Genomic DNA, 17,162 nt, shown 5'->3' with positions numbered 1-17,162 from the left:
GTCCCTCAAAAGAAACTAGCTCCTGACAACATGTCCACTTAATTAGCAGAAAATCTCCATTCTTGTCCCTATCTGGACTCCTCAGTGAGGTGAAAGGGGAACTCTATCAGTGACAATCAGATATCCTCTGACTCAGAGTGATCTAAAATAACAAGGACAAGCCATAGTAGAAAGTGCCCACGCCACCCTCAAACATCAATTGCTTAAACAATCAAAAGAAAATCAGCCGCCTCCACAAGCCCATTTAGATTTATTTGTTTTTGAACTTTATTTTTAAAATCCTGTAGCAGGCTTCACACAGCCGCCTGCTATGCTCCATTGGCATACAGATGCCATGACTAAGACTCAGAAAGTACAAATCCTTTGGAAAGATGTCCAAACAGGTAAGTGGAGTGGCTCCACTGCCTTAATAACTTGGGGGAAAGGTTTTTCCTGTGTCCTGACAGATAATGATGAAACCTTTGGCTGCCCTCCTGGAATGTGAGACTGTGGGTCATGCTGGTGGAACCACCAACATCTCAGAAAATGGGTGATAGTACCCTAGCTGAGAGTGATGAGCCAGCTGCACCTGAGTGACCCACTTCATCAGGGATGACCAACAAATCCACAGCAGGGTCCAGGACTGAGATGATGCCCCCAGAGGAAGAATAAATATAGATTTATAAAAAAGGGGAGGACAACTTAAAACTGTTCTTTTTACATTTACAGGTATAAAAGCACTTGCATTCCTTCTGATTCTAACTAATCTCAAAAGATCTCTGTTAATTGACTACAAAAGTTTTTGACCAGTTTTATATATAATTATAAACCTAAAATCATAAAAAGAATATTATAAATCAATTTGGCCAAACATATTTGAGTGCACTCTAGTTTTATAAATTGTCTTATATGTTTGTCTGTTGCCTGTTTGTCCATTTGTACAGTTGAGCTCAAATTATTTTTTGTTTCCTTTTCACCTTTTGAATTTTTTTCTTAAAAGATATTCACCTATTATTAAATTGCTTTACAGATTAATGTTATTAATTTAAAGGTATGCCCTGCTTCCCTGAAGTTGCTAACTGATCAAAGTGCCATCAAGATTTATTTTACAAAAGTAATGTGTATTGTCACCTACTTGGAATAAACAAATTGCAATAAGCAGTTATAAAAATAAAAGGATATATATATATATATATTTTTTATTTGTTTGTCAAAGTAAATGGAGACTGTGGGTACTCCCTTTGGTGAATAAAGAAGTGGCTGCCCAGAAAATAATTATTTTTGTCTTAATTCACTAAAGGGACCCCTCATAGTAATTTTCATAATCTTATGGGAGACACACCACAACAAATATTGTCTCAATATGTAATTATAAAATGTTTACATTTGTTAAGCTCTAAATATGTTATTATAAAATGTTTACATTGGTTGAGATTTAAATATTTTATTGTAATATGTCTACATCGATCATCTTCAAAAGATTACTTTCTGTGGCATAAACAAAAGAGTCTTATTAGAAAGATGCTTTTGGTACCAAACTACATTGACAAACATAAGACTTTATATAATTGTGATATTTATTACTGCTCCTTCTCTGGTGTACAAAATGTATTCATGCCCTCTAACTGTATGGGTCTTCCAACATATTGTTTATGGTAATAACCTTTTGATTCAGATATTTGCCTTTCTCTTATGCTCCAACCACGTATGATAATAGGCACACTTGTAGGCTGATACATTTTCCTTAGATGACATCCTATAAAAAGATAGTTACTTAGGGATTCAACCACACAAACAATCATGTTTGGTAATAATAATAGTCTTTTAACTATATTTTTATTCCAAAATGCTTAATGTCCAGGTAAAATTATAATAGTTGAGTTCACAACTCCTCTTACAATGCTAATGTTATTGATTTTCTCTTCTGGGTGTTCATCAACCAAAGTTTAGAGACCAGAACTGAAAAGGTATTTGGGCTAAAAAGACAATATTTGGGCCCTGGCCCTCCAAGGTCAACAACAACAAAAAGATCCAGTACAGAAGGTAAAATTCTCCAAGATCCTGCATCTTTGGTGAGTCACCCAAGCTCCTGAGCAGGGAGGTTGCTGAACACCAAAAGAGTAAAGATCCAACAAAAGTGTGCCAAAGTAATGTCACCTGGATGAAAGAATCTCCCATGCTTTCACAGAAAGCAACATGGTCAAGGAAGGCTGTGACATATCCTGTTGGCTGACACTGACAGAGGCACTAAGAGAATTTATGCATGGTTCCAAGACAGTCCCTGAAGAGACTCAATTGACCTTGTTAGATAGCAAGATGTTAATTTTATTTTTTTAAAATTTTATTTTATTGGTACAATTTAGGTATACAATATAATGAGACCCATCATTGGAAATTTGCACCTTTATATAATCTCTCTTGGTTCTTATTTTTTCCCCTTGCCCTGCTTTCCATTCAACCCCTCTATTGCTCCCTATTTACAAAGACTTTGTTTCCATTTTTTCATTTTTTCATATTAATTCCATTCCCTTCTTTCCTTTCCCCTACCCCTCCCATTTCCCCTTCCCCTTTGCCACTTTTCTTCCTATTTCACATTATTATACTATTTAGTCCTTATTTACACTTTCAGTTTCTCACACCAGAGAAACTATTCATTATTTACACATGTGTGTCCTCTTTATTTCACTTAAGAATATCGCCTCAATATGCATCCATTTAGCTATACATATCTCTAATTTCTCATTTTTTATGGCTGAGTAGTACTCCATTTAATTAAAAGCCCACATTTTCTTTATCCAGTCTCCAGTTGATGGACATTTGGGCTGTTTCCAAGTTTTAGTTATTACAAATCGTGCTGCTATGAACATGGGTGCACATATATCACTGTGGTATGATTCTTTTAATTCTTTGGGAAGATAGAAAGCAGGGAAAGAGCTGGGTTGATGCTAATTTTATTTACTAGAGGTCTCACCATAACTTGATCTTAAACACACAGTAGAAAAGAATAACTAAAGATAATATTTATTTGAGTTCAACAAGAGTTTTAAGGTTTTTAGACAAAATTGTTTTAAAAATTATTATTATTAGAGTTTTAATCCTTTTACAGCCAATTTAAGAGAAATTATGCTTATTACAAACAGCTAAGCCAATCAAACACACTGCAGATCCTTAAATATATAGGGATAAGCCATTGTTGGGTGTGCTCACTTTTCCTAAAAATACCCTTACATGAAACAAAAAGAATGGGAGATATGTTGGGAGCAATTCTACATCAATTTGGAGAAAAATCATTTCATTAGGCCTAGTTTTTCTGCCTACAGGCCAGCTATGTGATTTTGAGACAAAATTCCATTTTGGCCTTCAGTCACAGCTAAGACCTCAATGGTATGGTGATGCTGTGATGCTCCAGGACAAGATTACACCAGTTGAAGACATCCTGGGAGGAACAATATCTTCATCTATTCAGTTCCTCATTGTTCTTGAATTTCCACTGCTCGCAAGTCATTTGTTACACTTTGTTTATCCTGATGTACTGAACTCTCTGTAAATCATTTGTTACATTTGTTTTTTCTGATGTACTGAATAAAAGTTGTGGTAAGCTCAGAGGCTTTCTTTTTTGCCACCCAGAGCAGCACTGATCAGGTCCAAAGCTCAGCTTCTTCTCAAAGTCTCATTTTTTTCCTACCTTTTGTGTATAATAAATCAATTCACCTTGTGCTGTCATGGCATGAAAGAGAATAGGACTTACTGCAGAGGTTCTAGTAACATTCCCCTTCCCTGTTCCCTACAGAATGTTATTAATTGCACTAACTCTCCACATCCAATTTCCCAAAACTCTCCTTTTCCCACCACTGGAAGAAAATCCAAACTCCCAAATGTATGAGAAGTTCTCCTCCAGTGTCTTCTCTCTCCATACATTCTATAGAGATTCCAGAAGCTGATGGAAGAGAGTAGATTGGGCAAATGGTAGCTGGAAGAACAGAATTCTCAAACTTAATCTGGAGACTCCAACTCAAGTTGGAACCTCAAACTGCCATGCTATCTATGAGCTCTGCTTCCCTATTGGCCACCACCTGTCTCCCATCCCTTCTTCTCCCTATATCACTTCTTGGAATGACTTGAGAAAACCCTTGGAGTCTTTTTGAAAAATATTTGGCAGGAATAGTAAAGGACAAGTTCCAGGTGCAAGGCTGCCCCTGGAGGTAAGGCAGCTCTAGCTGGTCAGGATGAAGAAAAAGTTGAAATTAAACAGCACCATGGTCCTTGTTCTACCTGCCATTCACACTTTATCACTTGAAAGGCAGGCTTCTGTGTTTGTTGCTTTCTTTCTGTGGTTGGCAGAGGTGGTGAGCCAGGAATCTATCTTAGCAGAAATCCTAGTAAGTCTCCACATGATACAGGGAGCCAAAAGTTTACAGGGTTTGCAGGATCCCAGTGTTGAGGTTCTCAGTGTGAGTCTGAAAGCCAGCCTCCCCTTCATGACTGGCTGGCTAGAGATGTCTTCATGGGCAAAACCCTTGAATGTACAACATTTCTTCTTAGGGAGTGTGGTAGGGCCAATGTGCAGGACATGTGGAGGCCAGTACCATAGTAGCTGATTTAGCCAATCTTCCATCTATTCATTCATCCCTCAGCAAAGTTTTCAATACCTGTCACATGCCACACCCTGCTCCAGGTGCTAAAAGTCAAACAGTTAAGAAGACAACAGATTGACCCTTCATGGAGCTGGCATAGAGGTGTCAGAGATGCTTCCTCAAAAATTCTCTCTGAAAAGTTTCTGGGGACCTGACAACTGATAGGTCACACACAAAATGGCAGAGATAACTTCCTCACCAGTGGTGATCAGGCTTTGCATGTTTATTTGCTACTCAGGAAATTTAAAGCCAAAAATGATGGGATCCATGGTGCCAATGTAGACTCACACATTTCAAGGGATAGGGGTTGAAGTTGTCCTTTTACAGAGAAAAGCAGTGAGAAGCAGCTAAGGAGGAGAATGAGGGAGGCCAAAGGCAGCATATGATTGTGGTCTTCAGCACCATACAACCTCCAAATGTCATGTAATGTTTAAAGTACAATGTCATGTATAGTTTTAAAAACCCAAGCAAAACATATTTTGTATAAGTCCATTTATATGAAGCACTCAGAAGAAAAGTCCATAGAGACAGAAATTAGATTTGTATATTTTGGGGCTGGGATAAGGGAAACAGGGTGTATCTGCTTCCTAAATACAGGGTTCTTTGGGAAAGAAACAAATATGTCTGCAACTACATAGTGATATAGGCACAACCATGTAAATGAACTAGGTAGCACTGAACAGTACAGGTTACAATGATCCACTTTACGTTATGTGAATTTCATCTTCATTCAATGGTGCACAGTAAACAGTTTGAGATTCACAGCCACAGTATGAATCTCCTCCTCCACTCACTGGTGCTGTGAGTCTCAGGTAGCTAATGCCATTGCCTGGCCTTGGTTTTCATCTATAAAATGGGCATGACCCTGTACCCATGACCTGGGGCTATGGATAGGGACACACCTATATAAAAGCCTTTAGCACAGAACATGGAGCACAGAGAGTTGACAAATGCAGACTGTGCTTCTTTTGGGTAAGGGAGAAGTCACTCAGCATGAGATGTAGCCTGGCAGGCAGAACTCCAGAAGGTCCTTGAGTCAATTTCCCCTTTGAACCCCCAGCTTCTATATATACACCAAAGAAGGGGCTTGATTATTGTTGATCCAGCTCTAAGTTCTGCAACTTTATTCATAACAGAAAGCAATACAGCACAGAGCTTTGGAAGAACCACAGCAGCATGGAAGGAAGACTACAGAAATAACTTTTGCATGGAGTAGCAACAAGGTAGGGGGAAGGATGCTGTTTCACAACATGTTTCTCAGAGGCAGGAAGTGAGGGGCCATTCTCTACAGAGCTAGGGCACTTGATGATCCTGCAATCCTTTATTTTATTCCTCCTCCCTCATTCCACTGTGCGGGGCAGAAAGCAAACCTGGTATGTTGGGGGTATTCTGCTCAAACCCATTTTCTGGGGTGTGAGGTCAATGTCCTCAGGAGCCACTGGGCTGGAAATGGAGAAGTTCTGAAGGATGGTGGTGAAGAAGAGGAACAGTTCAGCGCGGGCTATGCCTTCTCCAAGGCAAATACGCTTCCCTGTGGACAAAGAAGTTCAGAGGTGTGGGCCAGGGTGATATTCTTTGCCCTGTACATCCCTAAGCCCAGACACCTGTGGCCATTGCACAGAAATGACCTTTAGTCTGCAATTTGCGGTGGACTTGGAGGAGGTTCCCGATCCTTCTGACACTGGGTAGAAATCTTTAGATGCATATTCCACATTTGCTTCTCTAGGAGATACAGTAGTTTGTAATTCTGTTAGATTTCCAAAGGGTTCAGGGGCCCCATAGGAGATAAGGACCCATTTGTGTGTATGTGTAAGTACAAAATTCTGTGCGTATTTATGACTTAACAATTTCGGTGTTGTTCATTTCTGTTATGAGGAGAATATTATCAATCTCCTGGGGCTATTGTGAAGGTTAAGTTACTATTCATAAGAACTCATACTAATACCCAGCTCATATTAAATAATCTATACTGTAGTAAATGTTTTGTGTTTTTTCTGGGTGGTAGGTGTTTCTGGCACTATATACCGCCCCCCCCCATATCTGTCACTGTGTGTCTCTGTGTAGCAGTCTGTCTCATTCTATCTCTGTCTTTCTGTCTATCTGTCTCTCTTGCTCACTCTCTCTCTCTCTCTCTCTCTCTCTCTCTCTCTTCCCTTTTCCCACCTTCCACCCACCTTCCATCCCTCCCCTTTCTCTACCTCAAGTTCTCTGTTTTTTAATATATCCAGAATTTAGAAGATATGAGCTTAGAAGTACTCAGGGAGGGCCCTAAACTGGTTTTTCTACTGGATAATTTCTATAAACAGATTTCTCCAAAACAACCTGCTGCCTTGTCCAGAACCCTCTCCATCCCTGGGACTATATACTTGGGTGCTCTTTGATATCTCCTTGGCTCTTACACACCTATGGACATGTTTATCTTTTTTTCTTGCCATAGTAGGCTGCATTTTTCTTTGCCTGTATGTATCAGGCCCTGTTTCTTTGTCTTTCATTTCCCTCTTCTCTTTTCTACTTTCTGTCCTCTAAACTCCCTGTCTATTTGGATCTGATTCACTCTCATTCGTTCTGTCTGTCTGTCTCTCTCTCTCTGTCTGTCTCTCTCTCACTCTCTCTCTCTTGCTCTTCTTCTCAGTTTTCACTATTGCTAATGTATATGTCCCTGTCCTTACTTACAAGTGCAAATAAGGCAAAAGCATAGGTTAACCAACAAGCTCTTTCTGTATGGCAATTCTTTTTCTTGTGTATAACTACTGAGTGCCTATGTTGCTGGGTAGAGCTCTCAATCTTTACTGGTTCAGGTTATTATCCAGTCATAAATGATTTCTCTGCTAAAATAAACTCTACTACATTGACTGTCCCTAAAGTTGCTTTTAACAATGCACAATAGAAATTAGGAAGGAAAGTTACTCAGATTGTCCTCTCTGCTCGCAACCCCTCTAAGCATTTTAGTTCTGCTTGGGTTCAGCTTTTTCAGCCAGGCCCAGATTTATACAGTCCTAATTGAAGAGAAGAGAAGAAAAGCACACCAAGCACATAAATATATGCTAAATGAACCAATGAATAAACTAACATAAATGCTAACTGAATGAATTACATTAGCAGAGGAGTACAAATTCTCCCTGTTCTATGGAAATGGCCAGAGAGAACAGGGTACTGCTAGGAACGTAGATAAGAAAGCGGTCAAATAGGTTGCCAATATCTACATAGTTATTTCCTTTATCTCTGCATTTCCTGGCAAAAGCCAATGGAGGAAGAAAAGAGATGCAGAAGGAGGACATCATGTGCGCCTACTCTATATCCATTATCCAATATCCTGCCATCAGTGTACAGCAAGGACTTCATCCCTGCCCAAAGAATCAACCTGATTTCTAGAAAATCGGTTGAGATGGTTGGTCTAAGATTATTGACCTTTCATCCCCCTTGAAACCACAGAGACTGGTTTGGGGATGGGCAACACACACAATGTTGTTCAAAGAGACCATAAATTCCAAGGCTGGTGAAGGAGGTGGCTACCCAGAAGTACAATGTGAATATGGGCAGTCCCAGAGTACTGCTGGCATTTTGCCATGTGGCATTGTTAAGGAAGTGTGGAGGGTTTGAGATACCCAAAAGCATGAGAAAATGGTATCCTTTCTTGGTGAGATGGCTTGAATTGTGGGCTCAAACCTCCTCTGAAGACTACTTATTTCGAGGTTTTTATAATATGAGTCAATAAATCCCCCTCGTTGTCTAAAGTACAATAAAAGCATTTTTCTGCCATTTGTGAAAAAATCCTAATTAATACAATCAATCTTCTTTTCTCCATGCTGGATGGAATGCTGCAAATTTTCTGACTTGGAAATAAAATCTAACTGAAGTCAGTGTCTGAGACTATCATAGATGTCAGATTATGATGTAGAAAATGAACTTTTAAAACATTTTGAAAGACATCGATACAATTAGATATTAGTTACCAGTGGCACACATTCTATTCTGATTGATTTTCTGTAAAATCCTATAGAATATTTTTAGTTTGAGTGGTTCATTACTTTAAATATGTTGCTTTAGCAAATTACCAGAAACATTATATAAAGTATTAAGAACTATTCAGGTAGTATTTCAAAGGGTTTTACACCACATTAAAAGCAAGAAACAGTAGATTTGACTAAGAAATTTAAAACATGCATTTCAAATAACACTATGAATTCTTGGAATCCAAGAGACAACTCCATACATGACCAGAAACAGAAATTATTTGTTTCCATAACTAAGATTTTAAGTTAAAAGGTAGAGAAGAGAATGTCTAGCTCTGAAGATAAAGAGTATAAGCATGAATATTAAGAGGAGAAAAAAACCAAGTAAGCTTTTACAAATACATATAAAACTTTACCATGAAGATGTAGAACTAAAAAAGATTGTATTCAAAATTTGGAGGAACAATAACTGCAAGAATTTTGGATTTTGCATAATTCAGATATTAATTCTACATCTGATCATGGTCAAACTGCTATGTTTGGCACACATGAGGGACATAAATTGTAATTCATCTGCAACAAAGTCATATTTTTTTTACTATATTTAGTCATATAACATATTTGATTCATAGTTTTCTTCCAATAAGAGAGTCTTTGAAATTGAAAATATATGTTTTAAATGTACAGGAAGTTAAATTACAAGAACTAAAAACCTGATAGCTGTTTCTTGGCTATATGTACCAGGAAATATATATGTTTATAGCTGTATGCACACCCTCTTTCTTTATCATTGTCCTATCGAGAGATATTAAAGTAAAAGTGTCTTCAACCAGCAATATTTGACCACATAACTGGAAGGAAGTAAAGGTAAATGCAAGAAGAGATTAAGAAATAAACTGGTTTGAAGCTCTGTTGTGCCTTGTGTATTTTTTGATGCCTAGTGCAGATTTATGTATTTTTTATTTTTTATTTTTTTAGTTCTTTTATTGGTACATTTTAGGTACACAATTCGTTTACATTTATCATTGGGTGTTTGTACCTGTACATGATATATCTTGCTTCAGATTTAGATGTACCTGGAAAGATTTCCATTTAAATAATGTTGGACATGTGGTGGCCCAGATGGCAGCACAAATAAATATGAATTGTTTCCTCAGCTAAAAAACAAAACAAAACAATCCAGAGTGCAGAATGAGGACCTGGGCAAATGAATGTATCAAGACCTTCCCCAGCTCCTCAGTGCTCCATAGTAAATCCAAAGCCCTCCTCCAGCATTTCAGGCCATGCCAAACTGAGCTCCTCACCGTGTGTCCTTTCCTAAGCTACATACCAGAGCTTTTTACTTTCTGAAATGCACCATGAAGACTGCACCTTCAGTCTCCTGGCCTTTGGGGTTACCTCTGCCTAGAATGCTCTTCCCAGTGGCTGATCAATACTCACAAATGAGGCAACCCACTTTCTAGTCCCCCTTCTGTCTCTCTTAGGCAGAAGCTTTCTTTCTCCCAATAAATTTTTCCTACTCTTAACATCCATTGTTCCTAGAATTAATTCTTTGATTTTAGAGAACATGAACTTGTGTTTCAGATATCTAGTAGGATTAGGAGTTACATCTCTTCCCCCATGTCATTTTGGAGGTCTTCCACTGAGATTACTAGTCAGAGAATTCATCAGTGAAGACACTGGGACCTCGGCTTTTCTTTGTTGCATGATAAATGTGGTGTAGTAGAATTTAGAAACACTGAAGCTCTGCACATCTTTCAAACAGATCCAAGGCCTGGACCTCAACAACATTTGACCTATGTTTAAAGAAAATCATTTGAGCCCTGGCCACCTGGAGCCCCACTCCATCCACCCTGTGCCAATCCCACCAGTGACTAGCTAAGCCACATGGGCACCTGCAGTCCACCCTCCCCTTTGGCCTCCTGGCTGTGCCTCCACCTGGTTCTACATTCCAAAGGCATGGGAGGCATAAAAGCCATTGTCCTGAGGTCCAGAAGATAGAGCAGAAGTTAAAAACAGAGGGCCTCTCTCAGACTCCTTGATGAAAACTGAAGCCCACTGGAAAAGTGAAGAGAATCTCTGCAATAAAGGCACATCAGACCACCATGCTTGTTAAGTTGGAGGGATCATCATTTCCCATTGGAACTTGGTCTATATTCAGGGGAAAGACAGCTGGAACCTGCAGTAGAACCTTGCAGAGTTCAACCTTGCGTGAGGACAGGGAGCTCAACTTGTGACTTGCAGCCAGAAATCTGACTGAATCTCATGGGTCTGTGCCTGGCTTGCTGAGATTCATTGACTTATACTAGCACACTGCTGCCCATGTTGTCTATTGTGACAGCAGAGACATACCCGGAAGGAGGCCCTTCATTTTTATTTTTTTTTGTTAGTTTCAAAATTATTATTATATTTTTGCTCTTATTTTTAATTTTTTTTCTTTTTCTACTCTTCAAATTATAGTTTTTCTCTTTATGCTTTTGTTTCTCTTTTCTTTCTATCTCTCTCTCTCACTCACTCTCTTGCTGTCCCACATTGTTCATCTCCCATGTTGTTTCTGTTCTGGCCCTAATTCAGATGTCTTCTTTATTTTTCTTTTCCTCTCTTTTTCCTTCTCTCACCTGTATCCTCTGGCCTCACTGCTGACCTTCACCTATCCTTCTACCTATCGCTACCTCCCTCAACTCCTTCTAACTCCCCATCCAGAAGGGTAAATTGCTATATTCAAGAGTTTATTCACTATAAACATATGTTGGGCTGGTCCTTGATTTTTATTTCATTCACACTGTTAAAGGTGACAGATTAATAACTACCACAAATTCTCATTTTCTAGGATTTACTTGATGCTATGGTGTTGCTGATTGTATCACTTGGGCTAATGTGCTGTGATTGATCTAATCAGTTATCCTCCCTGATATAATGAAAATGAGATAGCCTCAGAATCACTAGAGACTTAAAATCTAAAAACCATGTATATCTGGAAGACACCTCTGAGAAGCAATCATTCCACAAGGGCTCTAAACACAAGCAACAAAGATACTTACAATAAGCAATTTCAAAGAATCAACCCAGAAACTAAACCAAGGACAGTACAAAAAACAAAAATGAGAAGACATAATCAAGCCACAAACTCAGACTTCCACCCCACCAAAGGCAAATTCTGGGGGAAAGGAGGTGGAAAAGTCTGATAATCAACCACCTGGACACCCTGAACTGATAGCACAGGAAATAATAAAACAGATGAGTGAGGCCCTAGAAAAATTCAGAGCAGAAATAATTTCCCAGATAACTACAGAGATGGTGAGCAGAGTGAAAGCCATGATTAGAGGCTCTAGAACAGAAACAGATAAAAAGATAGATGAGCTCAGAACAATGCTGGAAGCCATGAATGCCCAGCAGAAGGAAGAAATAGAAACCACAATTGCCCAACATAATAAAGAAATGGAAATCCATGAACAGATTTAAACAGATATCCAGGAGATTAAAAACTCCATTAAGTGTTCACAGCAGGTTAAAGGAATGTGCAGATAGAATATGAGATATAGAAGACAAGATTTCAGTTAATGACCATTAAAACAGAGATTTCTTCAAAATAGTAATGGACCACAAAAATCAGTCCTGAAGCTGTGAGAGGATGCAAAGAAGAATAACATAAGACGGATAGGAGTCCATGGAATAGCAGAAGAAAATACACTTGACATAAAAAACTGTTCATAGAAGTAATAGTAGAAAACTTCCCAGAAAGAGGTAGAGAGATGCACATACGAACAAGGGAGGCACATAGAATACCAACTAGCCACAATCAAAAAAAATCTGCACGAGACATATGATAGTTAACATTCCAGAAACCCAAAAGAAGAACAAAATCCTACAAGCAGTTAGAGCAAACAACCAAATCACATACAAAGTAAAGCCCATCAGAATCACAACAGACTTCTCAAAAAACCCCCTCAAATCAAGGAGAGCCTGGAGTGAAGTATTTCAAGCCCTAAAAGAAAATAACTTCCAACCTAGACTGCAAAATTATCTTTCAAAATCGATGGGGAAATTAGATATTTCCATGACAAAGAACACCTGAGAAATTTCATGAACACCAAAAGAGCAGTGCAAAGAATTCTAACCATTATCCTAGTAAAAGACAATGAAGCTCACAACTCCATGAGTCCCAACACAGGGAAGCCATCAGGGAAGGCAAGAAACTAAAGGAAAAGGGGGAAAAATAAAAAAACAAAAGACCCAACAACAGTAAAACATCATGACAAGGATGAGTCAATATCTGTCAATTATAACCATTAATGTTAATGACCTCAATTCACCAATCAAAAGAAATAGACTGGCAGAATAGATTAAGAAGCAAAATCCAACAATATGCTGCATACAAGAAACACACCTACCTCAAAAAAAAATTCATAGACTGAAAGTAAAAGTTCTCCATGTCACAGGAACCCAGAAAAAAGCAGGGGTAGCAATCTTATTTGCAGACAAAGTAGATTTCAAACCAAAACTAATTCAAAGAGAAAAAGAAGGTCACTGCATCTTTGTGAAGGGGCCAATCCAAGAGGAAGAGATGACAATCCTAAATATATATGCACCAAATACGAATGCTCCCAGCTATACAAAACAAATATTAATGGACCTGAAAAACCAAATAAGCACTAATACAACTGTCGTGGGTGAACTCAATACCCCACTATCACAAATAGATCGTCTAGACAAAAAATCAACAACAAAACTCTAGAACTGAACCAAGCTATTTAACAAATGGACTTAATAGATGTTTACAGAGTATTCCACCCCACAAAATCAGAATATACATTCTTTTTGGCTGCACACGGGGTATTCTCCAAAATAGAACACATGCTAGCTCATAGGACATATCTAAGTAAATGTGAAAGAATTGAAGTTACCCCCTGTATATTATCAGACCATAGTGCAATAAAATTGGAGATCAATAACATAAGAAACTGCAAAACCCCCACAAACACAGGGAAACCATATAACACCCTTCTGAACAACAAATGGATCACAGAGAAAATTAAAGAAGAAATGAGACAGTATCTACAAGTAAATGGTAATGCCAGTACAGCATACAGGAATCTATGGGACATAACAAAAGCAGTTCTATGAGGGAAATTCATAGCAGTGAATGACCATATTAGGAAAACAGAGAGAGAGAGAGAGCTCAAATAAACAACCTAATGCTGAACCTGAAGCTTCTAGCAAAAGTGCATAACCAACCCAAAGCTCATGCAAGAGAGGAAATCATAAAGATCAGAGCAGAAATCAATGCAATGGAGAGTAAGAGAATGACACAAAAAAAATCAATGAATCAAAGAGTTGGTTTCTTGAAAGAATAAATAAAACTGATAAATCTTGAGGCAAGCTTGTGAGAAAAAGGAGAGAAAAGGCTCAAATCCATGCAATTAAAAAAAATGTGAAGTCACAACAGATCAAGCACAAACCCAGAGGATCTTCCATACCTACTTTGAGAACCTGAAATCTAGTAAAATGGAAAACAGAAGAAATGGACAGATTCTGAGATACATATGAATTCCCAAAATTATAGAAGATATAGAAATTCCAAACACCCCAATTACAATGAGTGAAATTGAAAATGTAATAAAAAATTAACCAACAAGGAAAAGCCCGGGTCCTGATGGCTTCACTGCTGAATTCAATAAAACGTTTAAAGAATAACTAGGCTGGGATTTAGTTCAGTGCCACTGTGCCTGATTCTCGAGTACAAGGTCCTGAGTTCGATCCCAAGACACACACACACACACACACACACACACACAGAAGAAGAAATATCACCCTTAGTCTTTAAACTCATCAAGGAAATTGAAAGGGAATCAATACTTCCAAATTCATTCCTGGAAGGAAGTGTTACTTTGATTCCAAAACCAGGGAAAGACCCAACCCAATAAGAGAACTACAGGACAATATCCCTAAAGAACATAGATGCAAAAATCCTCAACAATATACAGGCAAAGAGAATACAGAGGGTTATCAAGAAGTTCACACTCCATGACCAAGTCAGATTTATCCTAGCAATGCAGGATTCTTCAAAATACACAAATCAATAAATGTAATACACGAAATTAACAGAGCCAAGGACAAAAAACATATTATCATCTCAATAGATGTGGAAAAAGCATTTGACAAAATCTAACACCCATTCATGATAAAAACCCTACAGAAAATTGGAATACAAAGTCTTTATCTCAACCTGATTAAGGCTATCTGTGAAAAACCAACAGCCAACATCATACTAAATGGTCAAAAACTGAAAACTTTCACACTAAATTCAGGAACAAGACAAGGATATCCACTATCACCACCTTTGTTTAATGTATTTCTGGAAACATTAGCCAGTGCAATTAGAAAAGAGAAAGAAATACAAGGAATAAAAATACAGAAGGAAGAAGTTAAACTGTCATTATTTGCTGACGATATGATACATTACATAGAAGACCCAAAAAACTCTGGCAAAAGACTTCTAAACTTAATTGACAGAATCAGTAGAGTAGCTGGATACAAGATCAACATTCAAACAACAATAGCCTTCTTAAAAACAAATAACAGACTCACTGAGAGAGAAATTAGTGAAACAATTCCTTCTACAATAGCATCCAAAAAAATATGTAGGGATCAACCTATCAAAGAAAGCAAAAGACCTCTACACTGAAAACTACAGTGCTCTGAAAAAAAGAAATGGAAGAGGATATAAGAAAATGGAAAGACATCCCTTGTTCCTGGGTAGGAAGAACCAATATAGTGAAAATGGCCATACTTCCAAAACTGCTATATAGATTTAATGCAATGCCAATTGAAATTCCAACAATACATTTCACTGAACTAGAGAAAACAATCCAAAAGTTCATTTGGAAGCAGAAGAGACTTAGAATGGCAAAAGCAATTCTAGGCAACAGAGACATGGCATGAGGTATCATAATCCCCAACTTGAAACTATACTACAAAGTTACTATGATAAAAACAGCATGGTAATGGAAAAAAACCCCAAGGATCAGTGGAATAGATTAGAAGATCCAGACATACTGAGCCCCCTCATCTTTGACAAAGGAGGCAACCACTCTCATTGGAGGAAAAATAGCCTATTTAATGGTGTTGGAAAAACTGGATTTCAACCTGCCAAAGATTAAAACTAGACACATACTTATCAACATACACTAAACTAATAATCGAAGTGGATTGAAGATCTAAATATTAAGACAGAAACATGAAACTTGCTGGAAGATAAGTTAGGTAGAACTCTCGAAGACATTGACAAAGGAAAAGACTTTATGAGCAAAACCTCAGTAGTACAGGAACTAGCATAAAGAATCAACAACTGGGATCTCATCTTAATAAAAAGCTTTTGCACTGCAAGAGAAACCACCAACAGAGCTAAGAGACAACCTAAAATGTGGGAAAAAATTTTTAGCAGCTGTACCTCTGACAAAGGACTACTATCTAGAGTATATAAAGAACTGAAAAAGATCAGACACCCCAAATTCAAAGACCCAATTTTAAAATGGGCATCTGAAATGAACAGACATTTCTCACTCAAAGAAGTAAAAACAGCATAGAAACATGAAAAAATGCTCAACATGACTGGTCATTAGAGAGATCCAGATTCAAAGAACACTGAGATTCCACCTCACCCAAGAAAGAATGGCTGCTATCAAGAAATCAACCAATAACAAATGATGGCAGGGGTGTGGGGAGAAAGGAACCCTTTTCCACTGTTGATGGGAGTGCAGACTGGTGAAACCACTGTGGAAATCAGTATGGAGATACCACAAAGAACTAGGGCTAGAGGTCCCATTTGACCCAGTTCTTCCGCTGCTAGGTATCTTCTCAAAAGAATTAAAAGAATCATAACATAGTGATATATGTGCATCAATGTTTATAGCGACTCAGTTTGTAATAGCTAAAGCTTGGAAACAGCCCAAGTGCCCATCAAATGGAACCTGGATAAAGAAGATTTTTTTAAATATAAAATGGAGTACTACTCAACCACGAAGAATGAGAAACTAGAGACATTTATAGCCAAATGGGTGTATATTGAGGCCATACTCTTAAGTGAATTAAATAGGACACACATGTGTAAATACCAAATAGTTTCTCTAGTGTGAGAAACTGAAAGTGTAAATAAGGATTAAAATGTTTAAAATGAATAATTCATAATTTGAAATAGAAGAAAAGTTCCAAAGGTGTAGGAGAAGTGGGACTGAAAGGCGAAAGGAAAGAAGGGAAAGGTTAAATTATGAGAAAAGGAAAAAAATGGAACCAAAGTCTGTAAATAGGAAGGGTGGAGGCAGTGAAGGGAGCACAGGGAATGGGGAAAAAATAAGAACCAAGATACATCATGTAAAGGTACAAGCACCCAATGATAAATGTGAATGTATTGCATACCTAAAATGTACCAATAAAAGAATTTCAGCAAAAAAATACTCACAAATGAGATTTCAGCCTAGAATCCAGTTTCTTAGATAAATATTTCTTCATCAACCCACCAAAATTAGTATTTCCTATTTTGTTGTTCCCAAAGTCACCTATAGATTGCTTATTATGACAAAAAAATAGTACTTTTCCT

At 37.9% G+C, this 17,162-nt stretch overlaps 1 protein-coding gene across 2 annotated transcripts in view; it reads right to left on the bottom strand.

Annotated features, from left to right (window-relative positions):
• Positions 1–5,704: 5,704 nt before the first annotated feature.
• Positions 5,705–17,162, bottom strand: part of LOC101713256 (cytochrome P450 2B4) — a 28,165-nt gene continuing 16,707 nt past the window's right edge. Inside the window, exon 9 of one of the 2 annotated variants that reach the window (XM_087209215.1) lies at positions 5,705–6,144. In XM_087209215.1, the coding sequence (XP_087065341.1) occupies positions 5,954–6,144 (191 nt within the window). In that variant the 3' untranslated portion in view covers positions 5,705–5,953. The remainder of the gene's footprint in view (positions 6,145–17,162) is intronic. The other variant, XM_087209216.1, reaches the window with a different exon arrangement.

This window comes from Heterocephalus glaber, unplaced genomic scaffold, assembly GCF_053883595.1.
Source record: "Heterocephalus glaber isolate CG9 unplaced genomic scaffold, H.glaber_assembly_v1.0 deba00001002, whole genome shotgun sequence".
In the NCBI taxonomy this organism is placed as follows: domain Eukaryota; kingdom Metazoa; phylum Chordata; class Mammalia; order Rodentia; family Bathyergidae; genus Heterocephalus; species Heterocephalus glaber.
Note: the sequence above shows the minus strand (reverse complement) of the source record. Positions and strands in the feature narration are given on the sequence as shown.